Raw genomic sequence first — 23,812 nt, forward strand, 5'->3', positions numbered from 1 at the left:
CAAATTACAAAAATACCTACCTGGGAGTGTATTTATTAAGAATAGACTTCAGTCTGATAAGGTATTCTGGATCATAAACAATGACGTGTTCGGTGTTCTCAACGTTAATTTGTACAGTTGACATGATATCATTTATGAATTTTGACCAGTTGAATACCTGGAAAATCAATACGCATCATTATATGGTTAAATCACAAAGAAACACTCTTTAGCTGCTTTTTCCAGTTTAAGTATGTTTGCATAACACATGCTCTGCCTTTAGTTTTCCCAACAGCTGCACTACTTGTAAACGGAGTCATAATAGTAACTGATCTGAGATAATTTAGATCCACTGTGCTCTAAAATCCTATTAAAATAGGGTGGTATTTAGCAAAAAGGGTCGAGACATTGTTTTGGTTTCAGACTAACACAATTAAAAATGTTATGACCCCTTCCTTTTAGCCTAGAAAAGCAGAAATGGTTTATTAAGTAAAATTTTCAGTTGCCTTTTTGCTATATTTGGCTAAGAACTTTTAAATCAAAGCATGACTAACAGCCTTATTTTCACTACAGTACCTCTCTGTATCTATGGGGCAATAAGATTTGTGGTATACTTGACAATCCATTCTGAAGCATATGGTAAGGACTTGTTCTGAAGTACACTGAAGTCCATAAAAGGATTTATTTGAATAGGCTTTAAAACAGACACACTAAATCCACTATCTATAATGAATTTTGCTCTGCATGCCATAGTACTAGATACTGGAGAAGCAACTGATTTGATAGCAGGTCAGTCTGCAGCACGTTGTGACAGACAATTCTCAGATAAAGGTTAGAGTTCTTGTTCGTTTTCTGCCTCTCTAGTGCTAAACCCCTCATTTTCTTTATGCTGTTACTCACCTTTGCAAGAGGCCCACATAACTTTCACGACCCAGTACCCACAAAAATTATTTTCTGTTATGTTTTCATTCTGTAGTGTGATCTAGTCTGAACAGAGCATTATTTTAGTGTGTGGGCACCCTCAACTAGAAACTCTTACTAGTTTGCTGATAAGAAAAATAGTTTCCCTTTGGTAAGTCTTTGGTTAGCAATACAATAGACAGTAGATGGGTCAAAGGAATGACTGGAGGACACAGAGTCATTCTCTTGCCTACTAAGAGAACGCAGAGCATGGTCACTGCTGGGCTGCACAGCACTGGGATCTGAGCCATGCAGCCGTGCTGTGAGCGGGCAAAGAAGCCAGACTGCATGCAGCCGCACTGCTGTTCCTCCATCACATAACCCAAAGCAACAGAGTAGTATTAATGGGAGGTTATAACCTTCGCATTCCCCTACCCAGCAAGTTCGCACCTGCAGCTGATGTCAAGTGAAGTATTTTCACAAGTATAAAGTGTTACTTGTCTTCCTCTGTATGATACCAGCTGAGGGAGATAGATCCTTCAGTCTGGAAAACTGTAGATCGTACGGTATTTTACATTCCCCCAATTCCTCCATTCACTTCTTTAGTAAATAACACTGATGTTACAGCTAACTCTATATACACTGCTTCAAATTCTCCACGTTGGCCCAAGGTTTCCTAATCCATGGCCTCTGCTGACTGCTGTTTGACTGAGAAAATGATTCAGAGCAGAGGCTTAAAATCATCATCAAAACTCTAGAGCTACTCAGCACTTTTACCACATTGGGTAGGTACTCACTTTAATAATGAAAAGGTGTTACAGGTAAGAAAAGCAAATGATCTTTGTACTTCTTTTCCCTAATTTTTTTTGTTAATTTTTAAAATTTTTGTTACGCCTACTACTTTGAAAAGTATTGGTGATTTTTCCCAGTCTGTATCTTTTGAGAGCAAAGTTTTATTGGAAGAGGTAACGTCTTTCATCAGACAAACTAATGTAGCTGAGGAAAGCAGATAAGCTTTCAGGAATAGAATCACTTCAGGTTTGAAAGAGAAGCAGCAAACTTCAAGCTAATCTTAGGAATAATTGCTGTTCTATCCTTAGACCATTACAAGAACGCTACCAACTCCCATCATGTGTCTTTCGAGCATTTTTGGATAAATTTAGAGCAAATTATTATTGCTGATCTGCAGCACTCCCCAGGAACTAAAAATAACCAGGGCAATACCATTCTGTGACAAGAGAAGTTAGTTTCTGACATTACGACTGTAATGGTAACTGTTCAACTAAGACCTTGGGAGAAGGTAAATTATGAAACAAATTAAGCTAGGCAGAAGCAAACTGTCATATAATCTAAGTTGAAGAATTTAAAGTCAATAAAAATAGCAGCGTTTATGAAACTGTGGTAGGAACAACAGCATTTCATAGTACCTTACTGGCCTCAAAAGACTCAATAATGCGCTCCTGACAGTCAGACCACAGTGCTTTCCACGTGACACATTAGTTAACCTGCTTGCCTGTTGTGCAAGGTACTGAGGTAGAAGTCATTTATGATAAAAAACACCCATGTCTAGTAAGACACGATGTTACTGAGGAGGCACACCTATGTTATCAAATCTTTGGCTATTATTTAGCTGGACTTTGTGGGGCCATGAATTAAAGGTTATACTGCACTAACAGCATATGGCTCAGGGTAAGAGAAAAGGCAGAGCTGAAACACCCTGGGGGAGCTACAGGGGGAGGAATGGGGAGAATTTTCCTGATTTATAGTGATGAGTTCCTGGGTGCTTTCTGCTTGCTTCAGGAGCCCATCTTACTGAGGGAATGTTGGAAAACCAGGATGTTTTGTTCTGAATCTCCAGTTCTGGATAAATGGAGAGGGCCTGAATAGTCACACTACAACATATTTGAATCAATTGGTGGTCTTAACTTTTGTCCTGGGCCCTCTGGAGCTGCTGTGGTAATTACAGGGAGGGAATTTATTTGCACTCTCCTGATTTCCAGCAAGGGTTATGTATGTGCAAGTTTTGCAAGATTTACCATCCTGAATCCATGAGGGTAAGTCAAACTCATGACATATTTTTTTTTTCCTTTGTTCTTTTCCATCTCCTTATGTTGAAGCAGAGGGCAAGATCTGCCTTCAAGTTAGGAGAAACAGTGGGTACAGAAGCAGAGTCTTTTACATATAGTTCAATGTCATCAGATGTTTAGGTCATACAGCGTGCATGTCAGGTATCCTGTTCAATTTCTAATGTGTCTAAGCTCAAGAAAGAAACATCTTTAAAAGAAAAAGCTGTCAGGCTTCATTGTTTAATCTCATGAGTCATAAATTAGAAGTTAAAATATCAGATTATTGGTCACTCACCTTATGATCAATTTCCAATGAGAAGTTGTTTTGGAGTTGTGCCAACGTCATTTTATTGTACAGCAAAAGAGGATCATTTCTGTCTTCAGATTTTGTTGTTGCCTATCAAAGTTAATCATGAGAAAATTACTAAGTACATTGAGTCAGTTCACAAGAATTTTGGTAAGTGGAAGTAAAAAGAAAGAAAATTAGTATTTCTGGCTTAAAACATAAGTTTGCATTACCTGTAACGTACCTTACATGTAAATATGAACACTGTTAAAACATCTAAAAGGACAGATTAAATTAACTAAATTTCTGACAGTAAAATGGAGCTTTACTTTTTGGATTTGTTTTGTGTTAGAACATCAACAGCTCAGGTTGTGCAGGAACACTGTTTGGAGCATAGACCCATACCACTCAAAGTGCTGAGTTACCAACACTGTTACCAACAAATACACTCAACACATGAATGTGCTTATGATACTCATGGGATGATGCAAGGTGCAAAATCTTGGGAGAAAGGAATAAAGGAGATGTATTTCTTGAGTACAGGGCGCCCAGTGTGCTGTGGTAGGAATGCAGGGTGAGTGTTCTGATCGGATGCATGTGCTGTAGGATACATTCTTTCTGGAACCACTGTATAGAAAGGGAGTCGTAACTTGTAACTCAAATAAGCTTTGTATTAGTCTAGGCAATGCGATTTTGCATCAGTGTGTTAAAAATATGCATACATTAACACCTTAACAGCACAACTGTATAGGGCCATTTCTTATAGACAATAAAACTGCCTGACTGCCAGAGAACTGTGTCTGTGGTGGTGCTTTATGAGACAAGTTAATCACTGGAGTCTCTAGACAGCAAATGTCAGCAGGGAGGTCTCTGGAATTAGGGCGTGGACAATGTAGACTGAGAGGAGACAAACCCAGCACCTAATGGTAACTACTCCCTTCTTCTCTGAATACTCTCTTGGATATCTTTCTGTTCTTTTCCTCAAACAGTAGCGTGTCCCTTGCCAGGATGCTTCTGCAGGTTTCTGAAGTGCATTCTTGTATCCTCTTTCATACCTTTGTTCTCATTTGTTCTCACTTGCTCCCCTCATACTCCACCCCATTTTAACGTCCACTTTTTTTGATGGCAAAGAGAGAAAATGCAGGCACACAAACGACTATGGGAAAAGAGTGATCTTGTGATCCGTGACAGTAATTCATGGGAGAACCCACATCCCTACTGCCTTGAGTACTCTTAGCTGACTCGTCAGGAGTGAGAATAGTAGACTTTACTCATTTAAACTGTTTTGAAAGATCAGTCATGCCAAGTCTGATTTTATCTCTATACCTTTTTAAAAAAGATTTATCTTTTGCTTCCTCTTTCCTAATCTATTGTGCATTCAGTATTCTTTTCTGCATTTTCTTTAACAAATTCCCAAGAACACAATGCCAGCTCTCTTCAGTAACATTCAGGCTGGTGCTGAGTTTTCGATGAAAGAGGTTAAAAACCGAGGCAATAGCAGCTTACCCACCACCAACTATACTCTCTACCAGCAGCAACTGCTGTAGAGACATTCCAGTTGTGGTTTCCTTTTGTACCTCCCTTCAACTCTTTCTCCAATGAATTCCTTTTATTTTAATAATTTTCCATCTCTGATCTAAGCCCAGAGGTGTGTTTCTCAGGAAAATGCGAAGAAAATCAAAATCAGATGGTTTTAGTTTATACAAATGGGGGGGGAAAGGTCTTCCTCTGCCAAACATGTGCCCTTACTATCAGTGTAACTTGAAAAATAGCTGAAGCTAGAAAATTTGTATTTGGCTTGTTTTACAGTCATCCTCAGCTTCAGGTCCTTCTGGAATGTGTAATAATCATAAGCCATGTTTTTGCTCATGAATGCTTGAATTTCCATTTGGTTTTCTCTGTGCAAGTTCAAATTCTAGCTATTTCTTCAAGCGATACTTTAATGGAGAACCGTGTTTGATTAAAAATGCACTTGGAACAATCAGCATTGTGGAGCAGCTTGTGCAGGACAAACATTACTTTGTGTTGCATGGCAGGCCAAGGGTTGGGAATCTACTGCTCTGATAACCAAACAGCCCACAGGGAAAAAAGGACAAAGGGAGAAGAGGCCCGAAAGCATCTCCCAAAACTCACTTTCTAAAACAGAATAAACAGAAACCAAGTCTGTCTCTCGCTCGCTGTCTCTTGTCTTGAAGGGCTTCTGTGAACAGATTAGGATAAAACATTTTGCCATTTGGAAAACAGCTAAATCAAATATTTTCCCTTGCTAGTTAGAAGGCATGTCTTTCTTATTATGTGTTCCTCTTAGGTGTTCCAGGCCCCATACATTTTTGGTCAGCTTTTGGTCCCACAAAATAACATTAGCAAGTAACTTAACAACTGAGCTTACAGTTAGCTTTCTTAGGCATTAAGAAAAAAGTCAGTTATTTAAAGGCTACTTTAAAAATGTTTTTCTTACATTGGCAATCTCTTTCTCCAGGTCCATAACTCTCTTCATTTGTTCAGAAATCTCGCTCTCATTGAAAGAAATATTTCTTTCTTGTAGGATTAGTTTAGCTACAGAAATCATGAAATCAACATAGGCAGAACAAGCCTGCAGGAAAAAATACAAACATTTTAAACACAAAAGTCTTCCAAGTACAGCATACCTTGATTATCTTCAAGATTTCATCTTCATTTTTATGAACGACAGTTTTTCACCCCTTTCTTAAATAGTTTAATAGTAATTTATTCTGAAATACTGTTAGACCACAAACAGAAATTAACTTTGAAAATTCCCTCATGGAAAATTGCTGTATAATTTGTAGCACTGTTCAAAGCTAAACAGTCTCAACTACTGCACTGTGTTTTCATTATTTAAAATGAGACATTTGTACATCCATATTTAAACCATCACCCGTGTTTTTTCTAGCTCACTTTAATTACAACTTCCAAAAATACTGCTTCCAAAGAGCAATGTTCCCAGAAACATAAAACAGAGAGAAATGCTGATGGACTGTGTTGAATTAGCATTGTGGGAAAATTACTCCCAGAAGCAGTGTACCTCCTCTATTGCTTCTTGGAACATTTAGAAATCATGTTGCTGTATCTAAATTTAGTATACCTAGATATACTATAGACAATATAGTATGTATTAAATTCAACGTATCAGAATTCACCAAGGTTGAGAATGGAAATATGGAAGTATAGTCTCTTCAATGTTACACTGTCAAGTATCTACAGATCTCATTGTATTTTATGGCACTTAATATTATTCTAATTCCTCTTTAAGCCACACTCATTTTTCTATCAACAGAAATGCTGTTTTCAATATGCTTTTTAAATGCAAATAAAAATACATAATATTGGATTAGCTATCTAATAATAAATCTGTTTTATGCAAAATAGTGTAATCTACTAAAACAGTGATAACACCTAGGATTAATAAGGTGTGCATGTTATCAACTTTATTAATAGAAATATTTTGGTATGTTCAGCTCCTAAGGCAGTAGGATGCACCCCTTTAATGAATGCTACATTTATACAGCCATTCTGATAACTACCTTCCTTGCCATCCATCTCCTGCCAGCCTGCCCTACCTGCCAAGAATGCTGTGCTGTAACAGGCTGTGTGCGCTGGAAAACTCTGAGCAGCTCATGAAAAGTACTGACAGCAGACTTCAAAAAGACAGCATCTTGAAGGACTGAACTCTCGGTGTTATTTTTAACCAAGATGATAGATTATTTTACCAGAAAGAGAAAAGCCCATGAAACCACTGACAGCTACAAGTCACAAAAGAGCGCGCATACCAAGCCTGTAAATGCCATTTTAAAATATCCAAATATAATTCATAAAAATTCAATACAGACATTACCCCAAACCAGTAAGTCAACAGAGACCTTCAGGTACCAATCAATGGACTTCATTTTTGGCCTGAAGTGCAGATTGTATGGTCAGGTAGCAAAGAACTATGTCAGCTGATTTCAGATGGACTGTACAAATATCTCAGATATTTTGGTAGGAACTTAGATGTCCGAGTAACTCCTGTAAGAGCAGAGGAGTCATCTATCTTACTAGAGAAAAAGATTTTTAAAATACCGTGTTCACAGATTCAACTTGTAGCATTGCAGTGGGAACCCCCGACAGAGCCAGAGAGGTTAAAGTGCAGGAGGCAGATATCTTGTTTGCTATGTACAGCTCAAAGAGTAGAGTGACACAGCAGGAAACAGTGCCAAGAAAAGCCTGCTATCAGAGTGCTGGGATCGAAAGGAGAAACGTCTCTCGCTTGAAGTATTCATGCATTATGAATCTGCCTTTCAGTAACAAATCTCTGTTTTTTAAAAAATACTTCCTCCTCTACTTTCCAGCAGTGGAAAGTAGTATGATACTTTCTGGTAGGTCAGAGATTAGAACAGGAATTGTCTTTTGGTGCTGCAGTCGATGTAATAGAAGGAAGGGAGCAAATTGTGATACATGAGCCAGCTCCTAGAGGCCGTAACACACGTGATAACAATGTAATTGAACAGTTAATATGGTAATAATTGTTTTTACTAGCATATGCTCTGTAATTAAATGTAATCAGTATTAGAGTACTAACTGTTAGCAAGTCAGCAAAATACCTACAAAACCAAAAACGTTTTGTATGCTTTCTCATTGCTTCTGCCTTTAATTACGCAGAAGAAAACTGTCTAATTGAAGGTTACTGTGGTAGCAGCTTCAGCTACCACATGACTTCAGCAAATACATATACTTCAGCTCTCAAGGACTTAAAGCACATCCAAGCTTAGCAACGAGGGACACACAGTGTCAGTGCTAACAGGTTAATGAAAATGCATACAAATCATAACTAAACATGAATTAAAGACCAGATGAAATTTTAGGTCTTTGAAGCAGTTTCTATGATACCACATACTTTAGCTGCTGCATTTTCATTCAGCAGTTGACTTAGGGGACTGTGATCTTTTCAGATCTTTCATACAGAAAAGTGTGTCTTTGATTCTGAATGGTGCTTTTTTTCTTTCTAAGCCTATTAGTGATATGATTAGTCCACCCAGACTCGACTGACACCTGCAGCATTTGCCAATCGATGCCAGTCGATCATAGTTCAGAAATGACATCCTTTTTGTAGTGACAGAACAGGGGTGATCCATAAGCACTCATATTCTATCTTAACACCACTTCGACGGTTATGAGGTACCTCTTGATTCAGCTGTGAAGCCTGGCAGAAGCTGTCTAACAAAGCTAAATTGTGTCACGTTTATTTCCTTCCAACAGGGCCTAAAAAGTCAAGTAGCTGTTCCTCTTCTGACTTGCGTAATCATATAGGAATTCTGTGGAAAAGCTACTACTTTTCTTCCACGTACATGTTCAGTGATTACAAGAGGAATGGAAGAGAACGGAAGGGGACACAGGAAGGGAGACAGGTTGGGATGTCCAGTGAGTAGTGATGCCAGAGGAATGTGCGGTCTTCTCATCCAGTGCAGAGATAATTCGTACATACTGGCAACTGGAGCCTAGACAAAAACCCCTTGGCTCCTAGCGCAGCCAGGAAGATCAAACTAGGTCACTAACATTTATCGCATAATATTATAACACCTCATCTTCAGGACACTTGTTACACTCCCTCCCATTCTTAGCTAACTTATTTCTACTTGCTCTTAATCTCATTTCTCTATATCCTCTTCATCTCCCTTTTGGCTCTCTTGCCTTCTTGCACACTTACCCATGTTAAAACTTCTTTCTCCAGTCTGTCACACATGCTGTTCTCACCTGCAGTCAACCTTGTTTGAATGCTCATCATTATTACCTTTCTATTTCAGTTTCCCCAATTCTCCCAGTGATGTTTCCCAGGGGCAGTACTGGAATCTCTTTGGGGAAAGACTGCTCCTGCTCTTTGCCTATCCCCATTCTTGAGGATATGTCTGCCTTGAAAATAATAGGCTAAAACTTCTAAAGTGCAGTCAGTGATCTGTCAGCTTCATCTTACCTCTTTGTATGCACCAGTGCATTCGTAGTAGTCACGAGAAGGCAGGCCAAGCCCAGGCTGATCAATCTATCAATGCAAATAAAAAGTGCTTAAGGACAAAATGGCACAGCATTGTACTATTCTTTGGTCAATTATAGGTCGCTGATGCTTCACTCTTGCCAAATTATCTCCTGGCCAAAGTGGAATTTCTCTCTCATCCTGTTGCCCTCTTAATTCTTTTCACTCTCCTTATACTTTTTGTCTTGCTTTTCAGTCGCCATCTTTCTGTGGCTGAACAATGCATGCTATGTGTAGCCAGTGTGAAAACAGTGGATGTACAGAAGACAGAACAGTCCACAGACAAGCAAGGCAGTTACTGCACCTTTGAAATTCATACATGCGAAGTAGTCAAGGATCTATCCACCCACTGACAAGAAAGATTAGACCTTTGCTCTTGTAACAGTTGTGTCCCAGGAGTAGCTGGTGAACATTCACCATATGTAACACTGTCTTCCTCTAGATTTTCCATTTTCAGAGATCATCCTACATTTACAGACAGGGCACTCTCGATTACTCCTTATGCAAGTGTCCTTGGCCACTTTCATATCTGTGCCAGCTGACTGCAGGACCCGTTAGTACTTTGGCATCTGAATACCTTGTAAAAACACAACCCCCTTTGTGGGCTTTCTGCCACCGGGACTGTAGCCCAGGTTTTCAGTGACAGAGTTTTCTGCCTGAAGTACATGGTAAGGAAATCATGTTTACTTATTTGCTTGCATTGCATATATAAGTAGATCATGTCTGTCTTCCGTCCAGTGTACACATAAATTATGTCTGTATGTCCATATGTCTCCGTTATTCTCATCTCACCAAGAATAACAGCGTATGAGTGCATGGAATAAAGATGTTAACTCTGAGAACAGACAGTGCACTGTGAAACTGATAATTTAAGTTTGAAAACTACATAGATTCACAAATTCATCTACAACTTACTCTGATAAAATTCAAATCACTGATGTTTCTCCTGGTTAACATTTATGCCTACGCTTCTCATTATTTCGCTGCACTTTTATGATCAACAAGGCAATGCCACCCAGGGAGACTTACATGAATGATATGTGCGGTGGAATTTTTATCATCTGTGCCAACAAAAAAATTAATAAGGACCTTTTTCCCATATCTGGAGTTCAGCTGTGCAATAGCTGTCTCAGCTGTCCAAGCAGTACCTAAGCAAATGAAAAGTATACTCAGTCTCTATTTTTGGTAAGCAATGAAAAGTACAGTAATTTAGAAATTTTAACTGTAAAGGAAATAAACACAGATTATCTTACCATAGGAAGAATCCCAGTTAGTGGTTGCTACAGGCCAGTCAGACACATTTGGCAATAAACTGATTAAAGGCCTTCCACCTCTGCTATCAATGGTCGCTTTTGGAAAAAATAAAATGAGTTACCATGACATTTTAAAACACACAAATGTCATACTATTATAATGCGTTCAGAACAATGAAGCTGAGAAGTATGTTTTTACCATCACCACAATAGGAGTATGCTCTGATGTATGACTGTGCTTTAACATGTAATTTTAAAAGCATGTCTCAGTCATGACTGCAAACAGCATATGCAAATCCTTGGGACCATGACGTTGAAGAACTATTGTATTTTCACTCTGCAGATAGCTTGACATAATAGTTTTGTGAAGTATTAATAACATTATAGAAACCATAAAAACGTGGTTTAGGAAGCACTGCTAACTGGTTTACTGCTCCTCATTCTAGTGGCAGCATCTAGCTCAAATTCTTGAAACAAATGATCTCCCTGTCTTTCTGGAAGCCTGGTATGCCAGTTATTTTCCACCTCATCCCTGAAAATTTCTGCAAAAGAAGTTAACTCACATTTAGCTGAAAGGATTTAAGATTAAATATCTGCACCAAACTAGTAACTGAAATACCAAAGCTAGTTGAACAGGAGAAACAGTGCTAATTTTACTATTGACATTCTTATTTGACTCTATAGAACAGATACATTTTAGTTTTCACAAAGAATTTCTGAAAAATTATGCACAGAAACTAGGAGAATATAGGTATAGCTGACTGTGAAGATGGTATTCTTTGCATGATATTTATATATCCTATATGCAATAAATTAAGGAAACACTTACTTTCATTTATGCACGATCTGTACAAAGTTTTTGCCTTCTGCACTGCTGTTATATCATTACTACTTGGTGTATCGAGGACATCTGAAACACAGAGACAGCAAATATATCTTAATACCTGATCTTTATTGGAAAGATATTGAAGGAACCATAGAGGATACCCCCCTGAGGACCAGAAGGTGGGTGATAAGTACTCCGTGTCCATCTCACATTCCAGGGAAGCTTTCAAAAGCTGAGGGGAAAAAGCTCTGGAGATTAGATGGCTTGCAATTACATCAGTCTGTGTTAATATGTTGAGCGTAAAGGAGTCAGGTAGATACTCCATGAATCACCCTTGGCGAAATACAAATGCTCTGACTTTTCAGGGACCGTTTTTAGGTGACCAAGCTATTGTGTGAAGATGATTGCTGTCAGGGCCCTAAGCGTACCAGCAGGCTCTAACTGCACTGACCAGCCTGTAACTATTTTTTCCTGTAATTCTAATCTGCAGTCGCTTCACTGCAGCCAGGAGTTTAGCTGTTTGTGTTCAAGGTCTGCTTTGGTATGGTGCAGCTGCATGACTGTACATCACACTTCTGTGAAAACAGCTAAATTGTAAGAAAGAGCCATGAGAAGCCTCATCTGGTGCCTCCACTTGTGCACCCTATGCCTGTTGGCTCAGGAGCAGCAGTCCAGGTCAGCCCCTTGCCCGTGGTCCTTGCCCATGCTCCTGTAGGTATGCTGGAACTGGCCCTGTACTTTGCTGAGCCTGACCTTGCCTGGCTGACTTGCCTGCAGACCTGCTGTGTGACTATGGACTTGTCTAGCGATCATGGACCTGGTCACTGTCACTGGACCTGCTCCACTCTTCTGGTTTGGGTCCTGTGGGACTGAGCCCCTTGTCTGTGAGGCCCCTCTCCCCGCCTGCCTCGAGTCAGTTGGCTCCCAGCTCATCGTCCCTTGTGGGGCAGCCCACTCTTGCCACTCCTTTACAATTACTCCAATTACTACTTTACAATTGCATTGCTCCAGAAAAACTGAAGCCTAAGGAACACCGTGGCATCCATAAACTGGCAAAACCAAAAGATATGCAAAGTAAAAACAAGATATTCAGTCTGGAGAGAGTGGTTTGGAGAATGTTTAATGAATATAAACTGACTTCTTTGACTCTGTTATTTTTGTCTGAAAAAGAGGAATATGGACACTTGGACACTATTACATTTTGTGGAAAAAGGAGTATTTCTAAGTTTATGATGTGACTAGTTAGAAAATTGCTTGCCTGCTCTTTGGGATTTAGCTGATGGAATACAGATATGCAAGACATAGGGTTGCCAGAGAGCAACTTCCAGCATTTCAGCTGACTGGGACCCAGGCAGACCTCTTTCTTCTTCACCTAGCTTGGCTGCTATTGATAGTGCACGAGGGTAAAGATATGGATTTCAGTGGTTATAATATGCAGATGAGCACGCAGAGTCCAGATACCAGAAAGGTCAGGTCTGGTCAGCCCCACTCCAGTGTCAGACACAACAGCATAACTTCCACACCATTCTCCAAGCAAACAGTTTGTGGTAGATTTGTCCTCAACCAAACACAAAGAAACTGAAGTATCTGGTAGTATTTTAAGCTTTGCTAGACAACCACATCTTATTAGGATAACATGTAAGCCAAAGAAGAAACTTTATATAGTCCACAAACATAAACCCCGCTGACCTTTTAAAACAACTTCTAATTCGTCTCTTAAAATGTCAAAGTTACTATAACGGGAGCTGGTTTCTGGAATGACGTTCCTCTTAAGCCATCCTCCACAGGCATATTGGTAAAAATCGTTACAAGGCTCTGCAGTGGTGTCCATGTTCTCAAGGATTCGGGCTGCTGTAATATAAGACAAAGGCATAAAGAATCTTTAAAGAAAATAAATTAATACATTTGTTTGCTCTGAAGAGGGATGCAATAAATGTATTTCCTTTAGTTTAGAATAGGCTCAAGCCTACTTGAATGTTCTAGACCAAACAAAGTACTAATCAGTGAACAACGAATTACTATTCCTTTACTGCCCATAACACATATACTTTTCTGTTGCCTGTGTTTACTGATGGGTAAACTGACTAATGTTCCCACTGCCTGTGAGTGACTGCTCAGTTTTAAAGAAAATGTAAGATGTTTCATTTACTGACTTATACTTCTTTGTATTGAAATATGTGAAAAAAGAATTTAAAAGCACAAGACATATCAGAGGTTAAGTATCCACTGTAATGTAATTTACGTAATTAAGTATGATGTAGGCTCAGCTGAATCCAATCTATTTCAATAAAATAATGACTTTGTTGTACTGTTTAAGTTCTTGTCAAAAAACTTTGCCTTTTAATGCTTTCCTGAATCTACATTGATTTTTAGACCTATTCCACATTTTATTCTAGAACTGATACTGTCTCTTGCTATCCCTATTGACCCTCTTGAAGTGGCTTGTCAAAGACTAACCGGTCACTCACTGACTGTGACATGGGAATCTCTAGTGAAGTCTGATTCCTTGGTGAGAGTTCCCCAGCTTCTGTTCATAAACCTTGTGTGCTTTTTCTTTTTTGTATTCCTCTTCCACCTAGACTGCTTTCACCACTAGTATGCTAACACAAAGTCTCTCACAGAAAGGAGAGATGCTAGGAGTCAAGCAAGAGCTAGTGATACCTCTGAATTTCCCAGGATACCGAATATCCTTCCCATTTTTCAGACATTATTTTTAGTAAATGGTGAGGCTTGTGATTTCAAGTGTTCATTCCTCCCGCATGGGTGAGTCAAATATTTATAGTTATTTCTCCAGTACTTTCAATATTTTCCATGTCTGTTATGCTTGTGGAAATGAGAGATGGATAGACAGGCTAGAGTATTTATGTTGACTTGCCTCCTCCCCCACCCTCATTTTTCTTGGGATCTTCAGTTGGCTTCAAAGTGTTATATTTTAGGCCAACATCTGATGGTTTTAAAACATTCCAGTGCTTGGAAGATGGAAAAAGCCATGAACGCATGCATTTTCAATTTTAGACTGCTTAAGTAGCATAAAACCCACTATGGAAATAGGTGCATTGCCTAGCACCTGATTCTTTTCCTTCTGAAGTCAATGGCAGGCTGACTTCAATTTGAAAGGATACAGGATCATGCCAACAGCCAGAGATTGTGACAGTCACTCATGTTTTTACTGATTTTGACACTTGCGTTCTACCCGTTCTTGAGAAAGCCAAGCATCCAGTCCTACTGTGCAGTCTATCAGAGCAAGGAATTTCCCCTCTGCCTGTAAACTTGGACAAGAGGCAATGGATGCACACAGAAGTAAGAAACAAAAAACATCCTTTTGAACTTAAGAAACAACTTCTTACTATAAGGGTGGTCAAACACTGGAATGGGTTGCCAGGGAAGTTATGAAGTTTCCATCCACAAAATAATCACAACCTGACTGGACAAGATCCTGAGCAACTTTCTTGAGTTGACTGTGCTTTAAGCAGGGCTGTTGGACTATGTGATCTCCACAGCCCAACTATTCTGTGATTGTGCAAACTCTTGTACTTGTTTCTGTCTAGTTTGTCCTATTTCATTTAGGGGAAAGGGAATGTTTTGAATGGTGCACTTTATTCCTGTCCTAGCTCCATCTATTTGCTGTAAAAGAGAAAGATTGCTAATCATTACTAACATCTCCCGTTCTAAGGGTATGCTTATGAATCTTTCTGCTAGGCTGGAGCAGCATCCGAAGGGCAACACTGTCCCTTGGATTATCTTGGCATGTGTTAGTCCAACAACAAAGACTTTAATAGCCAGGACCAGACATCACAGCTGGCTCATTCAGAGCAGTGTGCCAGCCCTGCCAAAAAGTAATGGTAGGATATGGAAGTCTTCTGACACCAAGAAAAGATGGTTCTTATCCACTGTCTTGCTACTTTTAAAAAAAAAAAAAAAGCAAAACCAAACAATGAGAGATCCACATCTTGCGTAAATCTGAGAAATTATTAACAGTCTATGTAATATCAAACCTTGCTTTAACTGCAGAATCAGGCTGCTCTATTTGTAGTCAGCATATGTTTAATCTTCCTTGCCTACTACTGTCACATAAAAATAATCATCTGTCATAACATTTCTGCTGTAAAGTCCAGGCTAGTCAATATTAGCTAATCAACTTGAAGTTTAAACACTGCAAACACAACAGAAAGAGCTCAGTCATGGGAACAGTACTCTTTCACTTATGGCTTCATGCAAAATACACGTATTAAATATTCTCAAGAGTACTCTCCTCAAGAGTGTAATTTGCACATCTGAACCCCAAGATAACCATTCATTATTTGGCTGATACCATGGATATATTAACATCAATGAAATGTGATTTTATTATCAAACAAGCCCAGAAGCATGACACATGAATTGGGCCCTTCAAAGCCAGACAGAATCCTAAACATACTCTGAGTTACTTATAAGTTGATACTTGTGCCCAAAGAAGCTTGATGGTAAGTTCATGGCTGTACACACTGAGATATTTTTGCTCTGGAAATAATTAAGTGTGAGGCTGATAAATATTTTGTTATTTAATTCTAATACAGGTTAATTTATACATGTATAAATACAGATAATACATGGTATACTTTTCATTAGTCCTCAGTATTGCTTTGATGAGCCAGTGTTTGGGTTTGTTCCTATTCTCACTTGTTTATTCAATTTCCTAACTGTCACTGAAGAATGTAGAGCCTTATCTCAATTACTTTTAATGATTAATTTTATTGTAGTACTCCTGATTGCCAGCTGTCCCTTTAATAGCTTACAAATAAAGTAATATAAGTTGACATAACAACCAGTGACCTGGGGAAGATATAAGAGAAACACAATATGCTTACCTAGGTGAAATTGATACGAGAGATCAAAATTCCCTATTCTCATCAGTCTGTGCTGTCTGAGCTCAGGAAAAGTAGCAGAGAGTACGTCAGCTTATTCAAAAAATGCTCAAATGTGCAAATTACACGGTATCTTCATATGCTACACTGCAATGGATTTCACAAACCTTGATAACATTATCATGCAGCTACTGATACTCTACCCTGGGTATAACCAAATGAATTTTTTCTCCTGGTTATTTATTTGAAGCTCTTCTATTAAAGGTACTATAAATTCTGTCAGTATCTTCACTTTATTCTTTTCCAGTGGCTTGTACCTATTGCAACATTTTGAAATTCATTGCAAAAAACTGTCACTGTGTTGGTCAGTTCTGGTGTAAGGCATTACCATTTTACTTAATGTCTATTCCTAATTATATTTCTTGAAAGACCACAATAAATTTTCCAAAGTTAGTACTTCTTGCTTTATATCTCTATCTATCTAACTCTTCCAGTATGTTATCCTACATGGTCTGGAAGAAGCAGCGAAATTAAAGATGGACCTGTTACTAAATCCTGATTTCAAGTAATATTAAACTTGCAGATTCATCCCAGTAAGATTATTATTAAACAGCAATAATACAGTTTATTTCTCTGGTTTAAGCACTTTACATTACCTTTTTAAAATATTAATTTATTTTGTTATTAAATTGTATAATTCTGACAAACTCTTTGAACTATTTTTGAAGTTCTTTGAGCACTGAAGGCTTAAGCAGTTGCCAGATAACCATTCTGGGCTCCTGCTTCACAGTGTTCTGCTTCTGGAGCCAAGAACTCACTCACTCTAGTGACCACCTAATCGAGCAAGTCTTCTAGGTGATTACGTCCTTACCAACACTTGCCTCCCCTTTTCATAATCTGACTAGATTCCATTTAATGGCCATAGGAGTGTGGAGAAGGCCCTGCTGTTCTATAGCTATTTCTACCTTAAATGCATTATACCATGGTGGGACATGGAAATCCTGGCTCAGTTAATAAATAACAATTTTAAGTTCAAACTGGTCATTCCCAACTTTGCTTAGAGCTGTCCATTCTCAATCCTTTCCAGACAGATGCAGTATTTGGAACTGGCAGTTCTGTAATGGCTAGCACATCTGAACTTCATGCGGGGGCTCCCTGATCCTAACTGCTTCCTGCATTGTAAGGCTTCATTGCTCCAACAGTCTTACAGACCGTGCAGATTTTCAGCTGCTTCTGGTAATTGACCCTTGCTAGGCAGAACACATACTAACGCTACAGATTATACTATGGTCAGAAGAAAGTGTTCCAGCTTGACATCATTGCTTTTGCATCTGTTTAGATCTTATTTGAGGTATAGCCCCACAGCTAAAACTTAATTATAAAGATTATAATTGAATCAGATGCACTGGTTGCCTCCCAGGACTCTTACAGTATGGTATGTAAATACCAAGTATCAACACCTGGTAAAATACAAAAGCTATCTTTTGCCCGGTTGTAAATTTTATGTGTTCCAGGCTGCAGTATGCAGTTCTTGCGCACGTAGTAGTCGTTACTCACAAGAGTAGTCTCCCTGACTGCAGTGGATCAGTTTTCATGTCCTATATAGGGACAGCAGAATGTGGATTACAGAAAAGCTCTGTGATGTCAATTAGCTCATTTTCTTGTCATTAGAAAACACTTTCATAGAATACATTTATAGCATTACCCTGGCATTTTACATGTTTTGAGACTCAATTCTCACCATTTCTTTAGGACTTATTCTTTCAATGTTTGAACTAGACAACTTGTAGAATGTGGGACAGAGGATAGTGAGTAAATGAGATAAATCTGTGAATAAAATAAAACTGTATGTAATGAAAAATGAAAAGAGATTATGACATTAGAACCACATTGTACATTTCTATTTTTGGGACATTTTAGTCTAGCTACCCTTTTTTTTCATTTTATATTTCATTATTATCTCCGTTGAATTGAGGCAACTTCTATTTTTTAAAAATGGTCCTTCTTCACCCTGGTATGTAATTTTGTAAGCCTGCCATTTTTCACCATCAATGTCCTTACTGAAATCCTTCCCCAATTTTACTTTTGTATTGAGACTCTAACATCCAGTAAGAATGTTTATTTATTCCCTTAAATATTTGCATGCTGTTAAATCTTTTAACAGAAGCATAAAAAGATTAAAACTGTTCTGCTTAATTTATATGGCCACTTCTTGCTAGATCTTCAGTTTATGCCTGATTTCTCCAAACCTTCTCCTGCTTTTCCTTTTTGAGTTCATCCATCATTATGTAGTCTATCTGAACTTCTTTTTAACAGATATGTGTATTTAGCTGAAAATTAACATCTTCAGAGATTAAAAAAAATCAAGTAGATTCTAACTTGATAATTTTTCAAACCACTGCATGAGCTTTCATGGTGGTGGAAAAACACCTTGGAAGCATTAAATCAAAGACAGTGATAACCACCTGAAATAAATCCTGTAAGATACTTGGACTGTGCTGATGACAATATGCAGTTCTTGAGACAATGGACTGCCTTGGGGCTTCACCAGTGCATGACTCCAGCAGGACTGAGGTGTGGGGGCAATCACCCTAGCTACTTTGGCTGCTGTCTAAAATGAGATCTAAAACAAGTAGTCCCACAGAAGTAAGGAAACCAATACAACGGCTTTTCTACACTGTTTCTGGCATGCCTGCAAGTCTAAGTGGGGCCTACGAGTCAAAATCTTTTGGAAGCCTCCCATGGGGTGCTCTGTACCTCAGATTCCTTAACAACTGTACTTAAATTGCATACACTTTTGCTTGCAAGCACATACATTTTTCTTGCATGTTGACTGTCAAATCCTTTATGACTCCTCACCACCTTTCCTGTGTCTCCATGCTGAGTCTCTGGCTTCTCTTAGTGCTGTCTTTTCTCCTAACTTCCAGAGGGGCCAGTCATGATGTACAGAATCTACGTGGAAGTTATGAGTTCCACTTGACATGAAGATAACACATAGCTATTAGAATGTTTATGATGCTTTTGAATGGGAGGTTACCAAGGTTGAACAAAACGCAAGATGTTTGCTTGGTAAGCTGAGAGGTCACAGCATGGGTGCTGGGAAATGATACAAGTTCTGAGCTTCTGTTTTAGATTTCTTGCCTCTGTGACTGGGTCGCAGCCTTTGTGAACTGTGTGGCCAAGTTATTCTACAGGAGTGGAGAAAGCAAAAGAGGAACGCCTGTGAGAAAGTAACACCAAGAGAGTGATTTCAGGGGTCCCATCTTCAGCAGCTTCCCAGAAAAACACATAATCAGGAGAGACCTGTTGCAGGGGTATACAGATGCAACAAAGTGATTATACACCGGCAATGTAGGGCTCTCCTCCTGACTTGGAAAAGGCTGCTGCAAGAGCATGAAGACCTGTCAACTGTTTGACGATGGAAAATGGCATGAAAGGAGAAAGCAGTGCAGAGCTGGCATAGAGCCCCTTTGAAATAGATGTTGGCACAGCCAGATAAATGCTTCTTTCTTTCGAGGAAAAGGAGAGAGAAACTGCTTCTGAGCCTACGATTAGTCTGTATTAACAAGGTGGAGGAAGTGTTATAAAGAGAACGGGGACATTTAGAAGTAGATGAGGCAAAAAAAGGAAGCCAGCATTAATTGATCTGGAGGAGAAAATGGAAAGGGTAGGAGAACTACAGGTGAGGGGAAAGGGAGAGCATGGGTAACTACCACTTTACCTACTACAAGAGCATATATAGTATGGAACTCAGCATTTCTCTGATGCATTTTAGTAGCCTTCTAGTAGAGTTCAGACCAGGTTGTAAACCAAGAATTTTTTATGCAGGTTTTACTGAAGGATGAAGTTAGCTTGTCAGACTATAAAATCCGGAATTTTTTCTGGACATGAAGATTAATATTGCATCTCCTCAATCAGCAGAATGGCATCTTTAATGACTATCAATGATCAAGACTTTGTTTTTATGTACCTTCTTCAGAGACATAGTCTCTGCTTGAATTCTGACTTGGAGGTGGGTGTGGGGAAGAGCCATCTTCTGATTGACTTAAAGCATTTTCTGAAGCTGGAGGCATTCTTTGGAGAGTCTGTTTCTAAGCCTTAAACTAGCCAGACCCTGATGACTTTGTAAGATCTGATGGTATCACATCACAATATTTTACGTTTGTAGAAGAAATATGCTGAGAAAATTATTTGGGTTAGCAGATCCCATGCCTCAATGTGCCATACTTGTCTGCAGTGGGAACATTACATGGTGGTAATTTTGTTTAAAAACACATAAATTAATTTAAAAGGTGTATTTTCATTCTTACCTGATTTTATACAGTCTGATGTCTTGCAAACCCCATCTAAAAGAGGACACAATCATATTCTTAATTCTTCGCTGAATGTCAATATAATAAAATCTACTGTAAATATTATTTTCATTGACAGTCACTTTAGAATTGCATTTAATTGCAGTGTACAGTAAGTTAAAGATGAATGGACACCTCACTCTCAGTAAGTGAATATTTATAGGATGAGGCTCTAAAAAATATCATCATCTTCATCCCTTTAGGGTCATTCAGTGCTAGTCACTAATCATGGGGAATTTTTGTAGTCATCAGACGAAAATGTTCTAACAATCAATTACAGGTGGGCAAAATATTTTTATAACAAAGAAGAAATTTAGAGAAAAACAGCACATGGACTGAAGGCAATTGCAAAGTCAGTTTGAATTTAGCAATACCCTTCAGGGACAAAAAGATTTTGTAGGAATGAATTGAAAATTCTGAGACATTCGCTCTGAAGCCTTCTAAACAAAATACACGGTTCAGGAACATGAAAATGTTTCCTTTTGAGACTTCAGAAATAAAACATTTTTTTATTTTTCATTTCAGAATGGCATTTTTCCATTCCATAATTGAACTAGACTGTAATAGTTTTGTTTAAACTTTTTATTAAGTACTTTAAAATGAAACAAAGCATTTCATTTCCAACCTAAGTAAACATTCTAGTTTGACCCCAAATGGAAATTTTAGCTTCTCTGTATTATCTTTTCCAAAAATTATCAGGGTATTTAGCCCTGAATGGAATTATTTTCCAATATTTTGGTATGGCTGCTGAATCACAAAACCTCTTAGTATGACTACACTCACTAAGAGTCTTTGCTGCAACAGCCTGTAAAAACAAAAAATAGGATTTTCATATATATGGAGGAAGCACTGTAGTTTGGTTTTCTTCAGCAGTGTTTTATTTTGTAGAGTTTTTTGCTTAGTGAAGCACTAATTACAAACAGAAATATTGCTAAGAACAAGCAGATGTTTTGTGTTCACCACAACTTATAGAGTGCCTGTTGGAAAAAACCAGTTTTGTGTCAGTGTCCAGCAACAGTCAGTGTGGATGCAGCTTTACATTTCAGATAATTGTGTCATACTGTTTAGTGACATACCTATGAAATATGGTTATGATGTAGCAGCTATTATTCAGCTAATTTTATACACTGGGTAAGGTACAATTTTCTATTATCGGGCAAATAATTCTGAGCTGAGAATATTTTATTTTCTTAATGTTTTATGTAGTGCAGCTATATATACCATGCAACACAGTCTTTTCTAATACAACATTTTAATATAGTGCTACTTCAATATTTTTTTTTACTATATACTAACAACTGGATCCTATTTATTAAAGCATTTTTTTGTAATTTCTTGAAATACTTTTATATTCATATGCACTTGTACATTCAAAGACATTTTAAGTATACTCACCGTCATATGTTGCATACAGAACTATCATTGTGATCGCTACAATAGCTAGCAGAATCGCTACAACAGCTAGCCCTATTTCCAGGCCGCTCCATCGCAGTTTCTTCTTTGGTTTTGGAGCGTTCATTTCAGTTATATCCATCTGGCTTTCTGACTTGCCCATAACCCAGCGTCTGAAAAGGAAAAGGGAAGACTCACTGGAGGACTTACACTGAGCCTTAGGTCTTGAAAGTGGCTCCTCAACTGCATAGTAACAAAAATGTTTTCTGGGTGAGTTTTCAAATTATTTGTAACACTACTAGAATGTCAGTCATGAAATGAAATTAAATGAAATTCTCTCCTTCTCTCTCTCTCTCTCTCGCGCACACAAAAACACACAAGTACGTACCATGCACTACTTGTCATTTACGGAGAACAGAAGACTGGTCTTCCTGCACACGAAGAGGCCACCAAATAGAAAAGGGAGGCCAATAAACCAAAACCTATTTTTAAAATGTACCCGTGTGTTTTAATCTTGTATGATGGTACAGAAGTTCACAAGCAAGCAAAAAGCAAGTCTCCCTGCTTGAATAAAAATTAACTTAATCTGCCAATTACTTATCTAATGCCAAAGGTCAAAATATGCCATTGTGCTTCGCTGTCATTTCTTAAATTATGATGTAAGCAATTTTTGACTACAGATTTACAGCTGTCTCTAAAAATAGAAATAAAAAAAAAAAATCAGGCTCTGCTGGGACCCTGTCAAATTCACACTGAAGACAGTGAGTCTTCACAGTAATTTTTAAAGAAGTGGGACCAAGCCTCTCTTTTGAGGTTAGAACACTGTAAATTAGGAGTAACTACAACACATACATGCAAAACTGGTGGGAGAGTGAATGGACTCACGCTCACTCCTGGACTGTGTATGCAATAGGTAGATTTTAAGATTGTATTTCTGTAGCTCTTTAGAGATAACTTGGCCACCTTTGCAGTACTGCTGTTCTACAGTTCTTTGCTCTCTCTTCATCTGCTTCCACTTATTCAGGGTCAGACTTTCCTCTGCTGACAGATTCAAATTCCTATACATACAGCAATGTATTTCTCAGCATTTCACAATGAAAACTCAACAGTTTCTATTCACAGCATTTCCTGGGGATCTTTACTTCCACAGATAGAGTACACATACCCTTTCAATTCAACGGGGAAGAGTATGAGAGTTCCACTGGGATAAATAATGGCAACACCTACATTCACCAGACCCCTCACAAGAAGGTCAACCAGCAGTGCAGGTCAGGGCATTTGAGTCCTCTTGCGTTCATCACACTTTTTTTTCCCCACTCACTGTAAGCCGGTGTAACAGCAGCAAGGGAACCCTTCCCAGTTGCTGCATCCATTCAAGTCTAAGACTTGAACTTATTTTAAACTGTTTTAACTGTATTGCTGGCTGGTATTCATCTTTGTCTCCTCAAGCTGCTACAATCTTCCAGATACCCAGTCTTTGTTTTTCCTTTGGAACTTCTGATTCTGTCTGATTCCTGTTCCTTAGTTTCCAGTAATGTCTTTGGTGTCCACCTCACCTAGAATGCTAGCTCCTCCACTGCAAAAACATGTCACTAAAAGGAGTGTTTATTAATAACATAAAGATGTCAAATAACTCGCTATTACAGACCTAAGTATTGACAGATTTTGTGTTCCGTGTGTTTACACAATACCTGTCTCAGTGGGTCCTTGGACACTGTCACACTAACACTGTTTCTCTACATGAATGAGAGAACTTTTTATTTCAGCGTGTCACATCTCCCCTTTTGTCACTACTCCCTGGACATCAAGATGCATGAAGTGACTGGCAGTGCCAGAATCACAGGTCTTCTATGGCTCAGGAGGCTGGAACCCTGCAAGGTCTGCCCAGCCTC

At 38.6% G+C, this 23,812-nt stretch overlaps 1 protein-coding gene across 1 annotated transcript in view; it reads right to left on the reverse strand.

Annotated features, from left to right (window-relative positions):
* MME (membrane metalloendopeptidase) overlaps positions 1 to 22,083 on the reverse strand; it is a 47,721-nt gene extending 25,638 nt beyond the window's left edge. The window contains exons 1-10 of the mRNA XM_059822762.1: positions 21,924 to 22,083; positions 20,487 to 20,522; positions 13,022 to 13,183; positions 11,336 to 11,416; positions 10,507 to 10,602; positions 10,283 to 10,401; positions 9,197 to 9,262; positions 5,690 to 5,824; positions 3,241 to 3,342; positions 21 to 157 (exon numbers count right to left, since the gene is read on the reverse strand). Of these exons, the coding sequence (XP_059678745.1) occupies positions 21 to 157; positions 3,241 to 3,342; positions 5,690 to 5,824; positions 9,197 to 9,262; positions 10,283 to 10,401; positions 10,507 to 10,602; positions 11,336 to 11,416; positions 13,022 to 13,183; positions 20,487 to 20,522; positions 21,924 to 22,083 (1,094 nt within the window). The remainder of the gene's footprint in view (positions 1 to 20; positions 158 to 3,240; positions 3,343 to 5,689; positions 5,825 to 9,196; positions 9,263 to 10,282; positions 10,402 to 10,506; positions 10,603 to 11,335; positions 11,417 to 13,021; positions 13,184 to 20,486; positions 20,523 to 21,923) is intronic.
* Positions 22,084 to 23,812: the final 1,729 nt, after the last annotated feature.

Source organism: Gavia stellata, chromosome 11 (assembly GCF_030936135.1).
Source record: "Gavia stellata isolate bGavSte3 chromosome 11, bGavSte3.hap2, whole genome shotgun sequence".
NCBI classification, from domain to species: domain Eukaryota; kingdom Metazoa; phylum Chordata; class Aves; order Gaviiformes; family Gaviidae; genus Gavia; species Gavia stellata.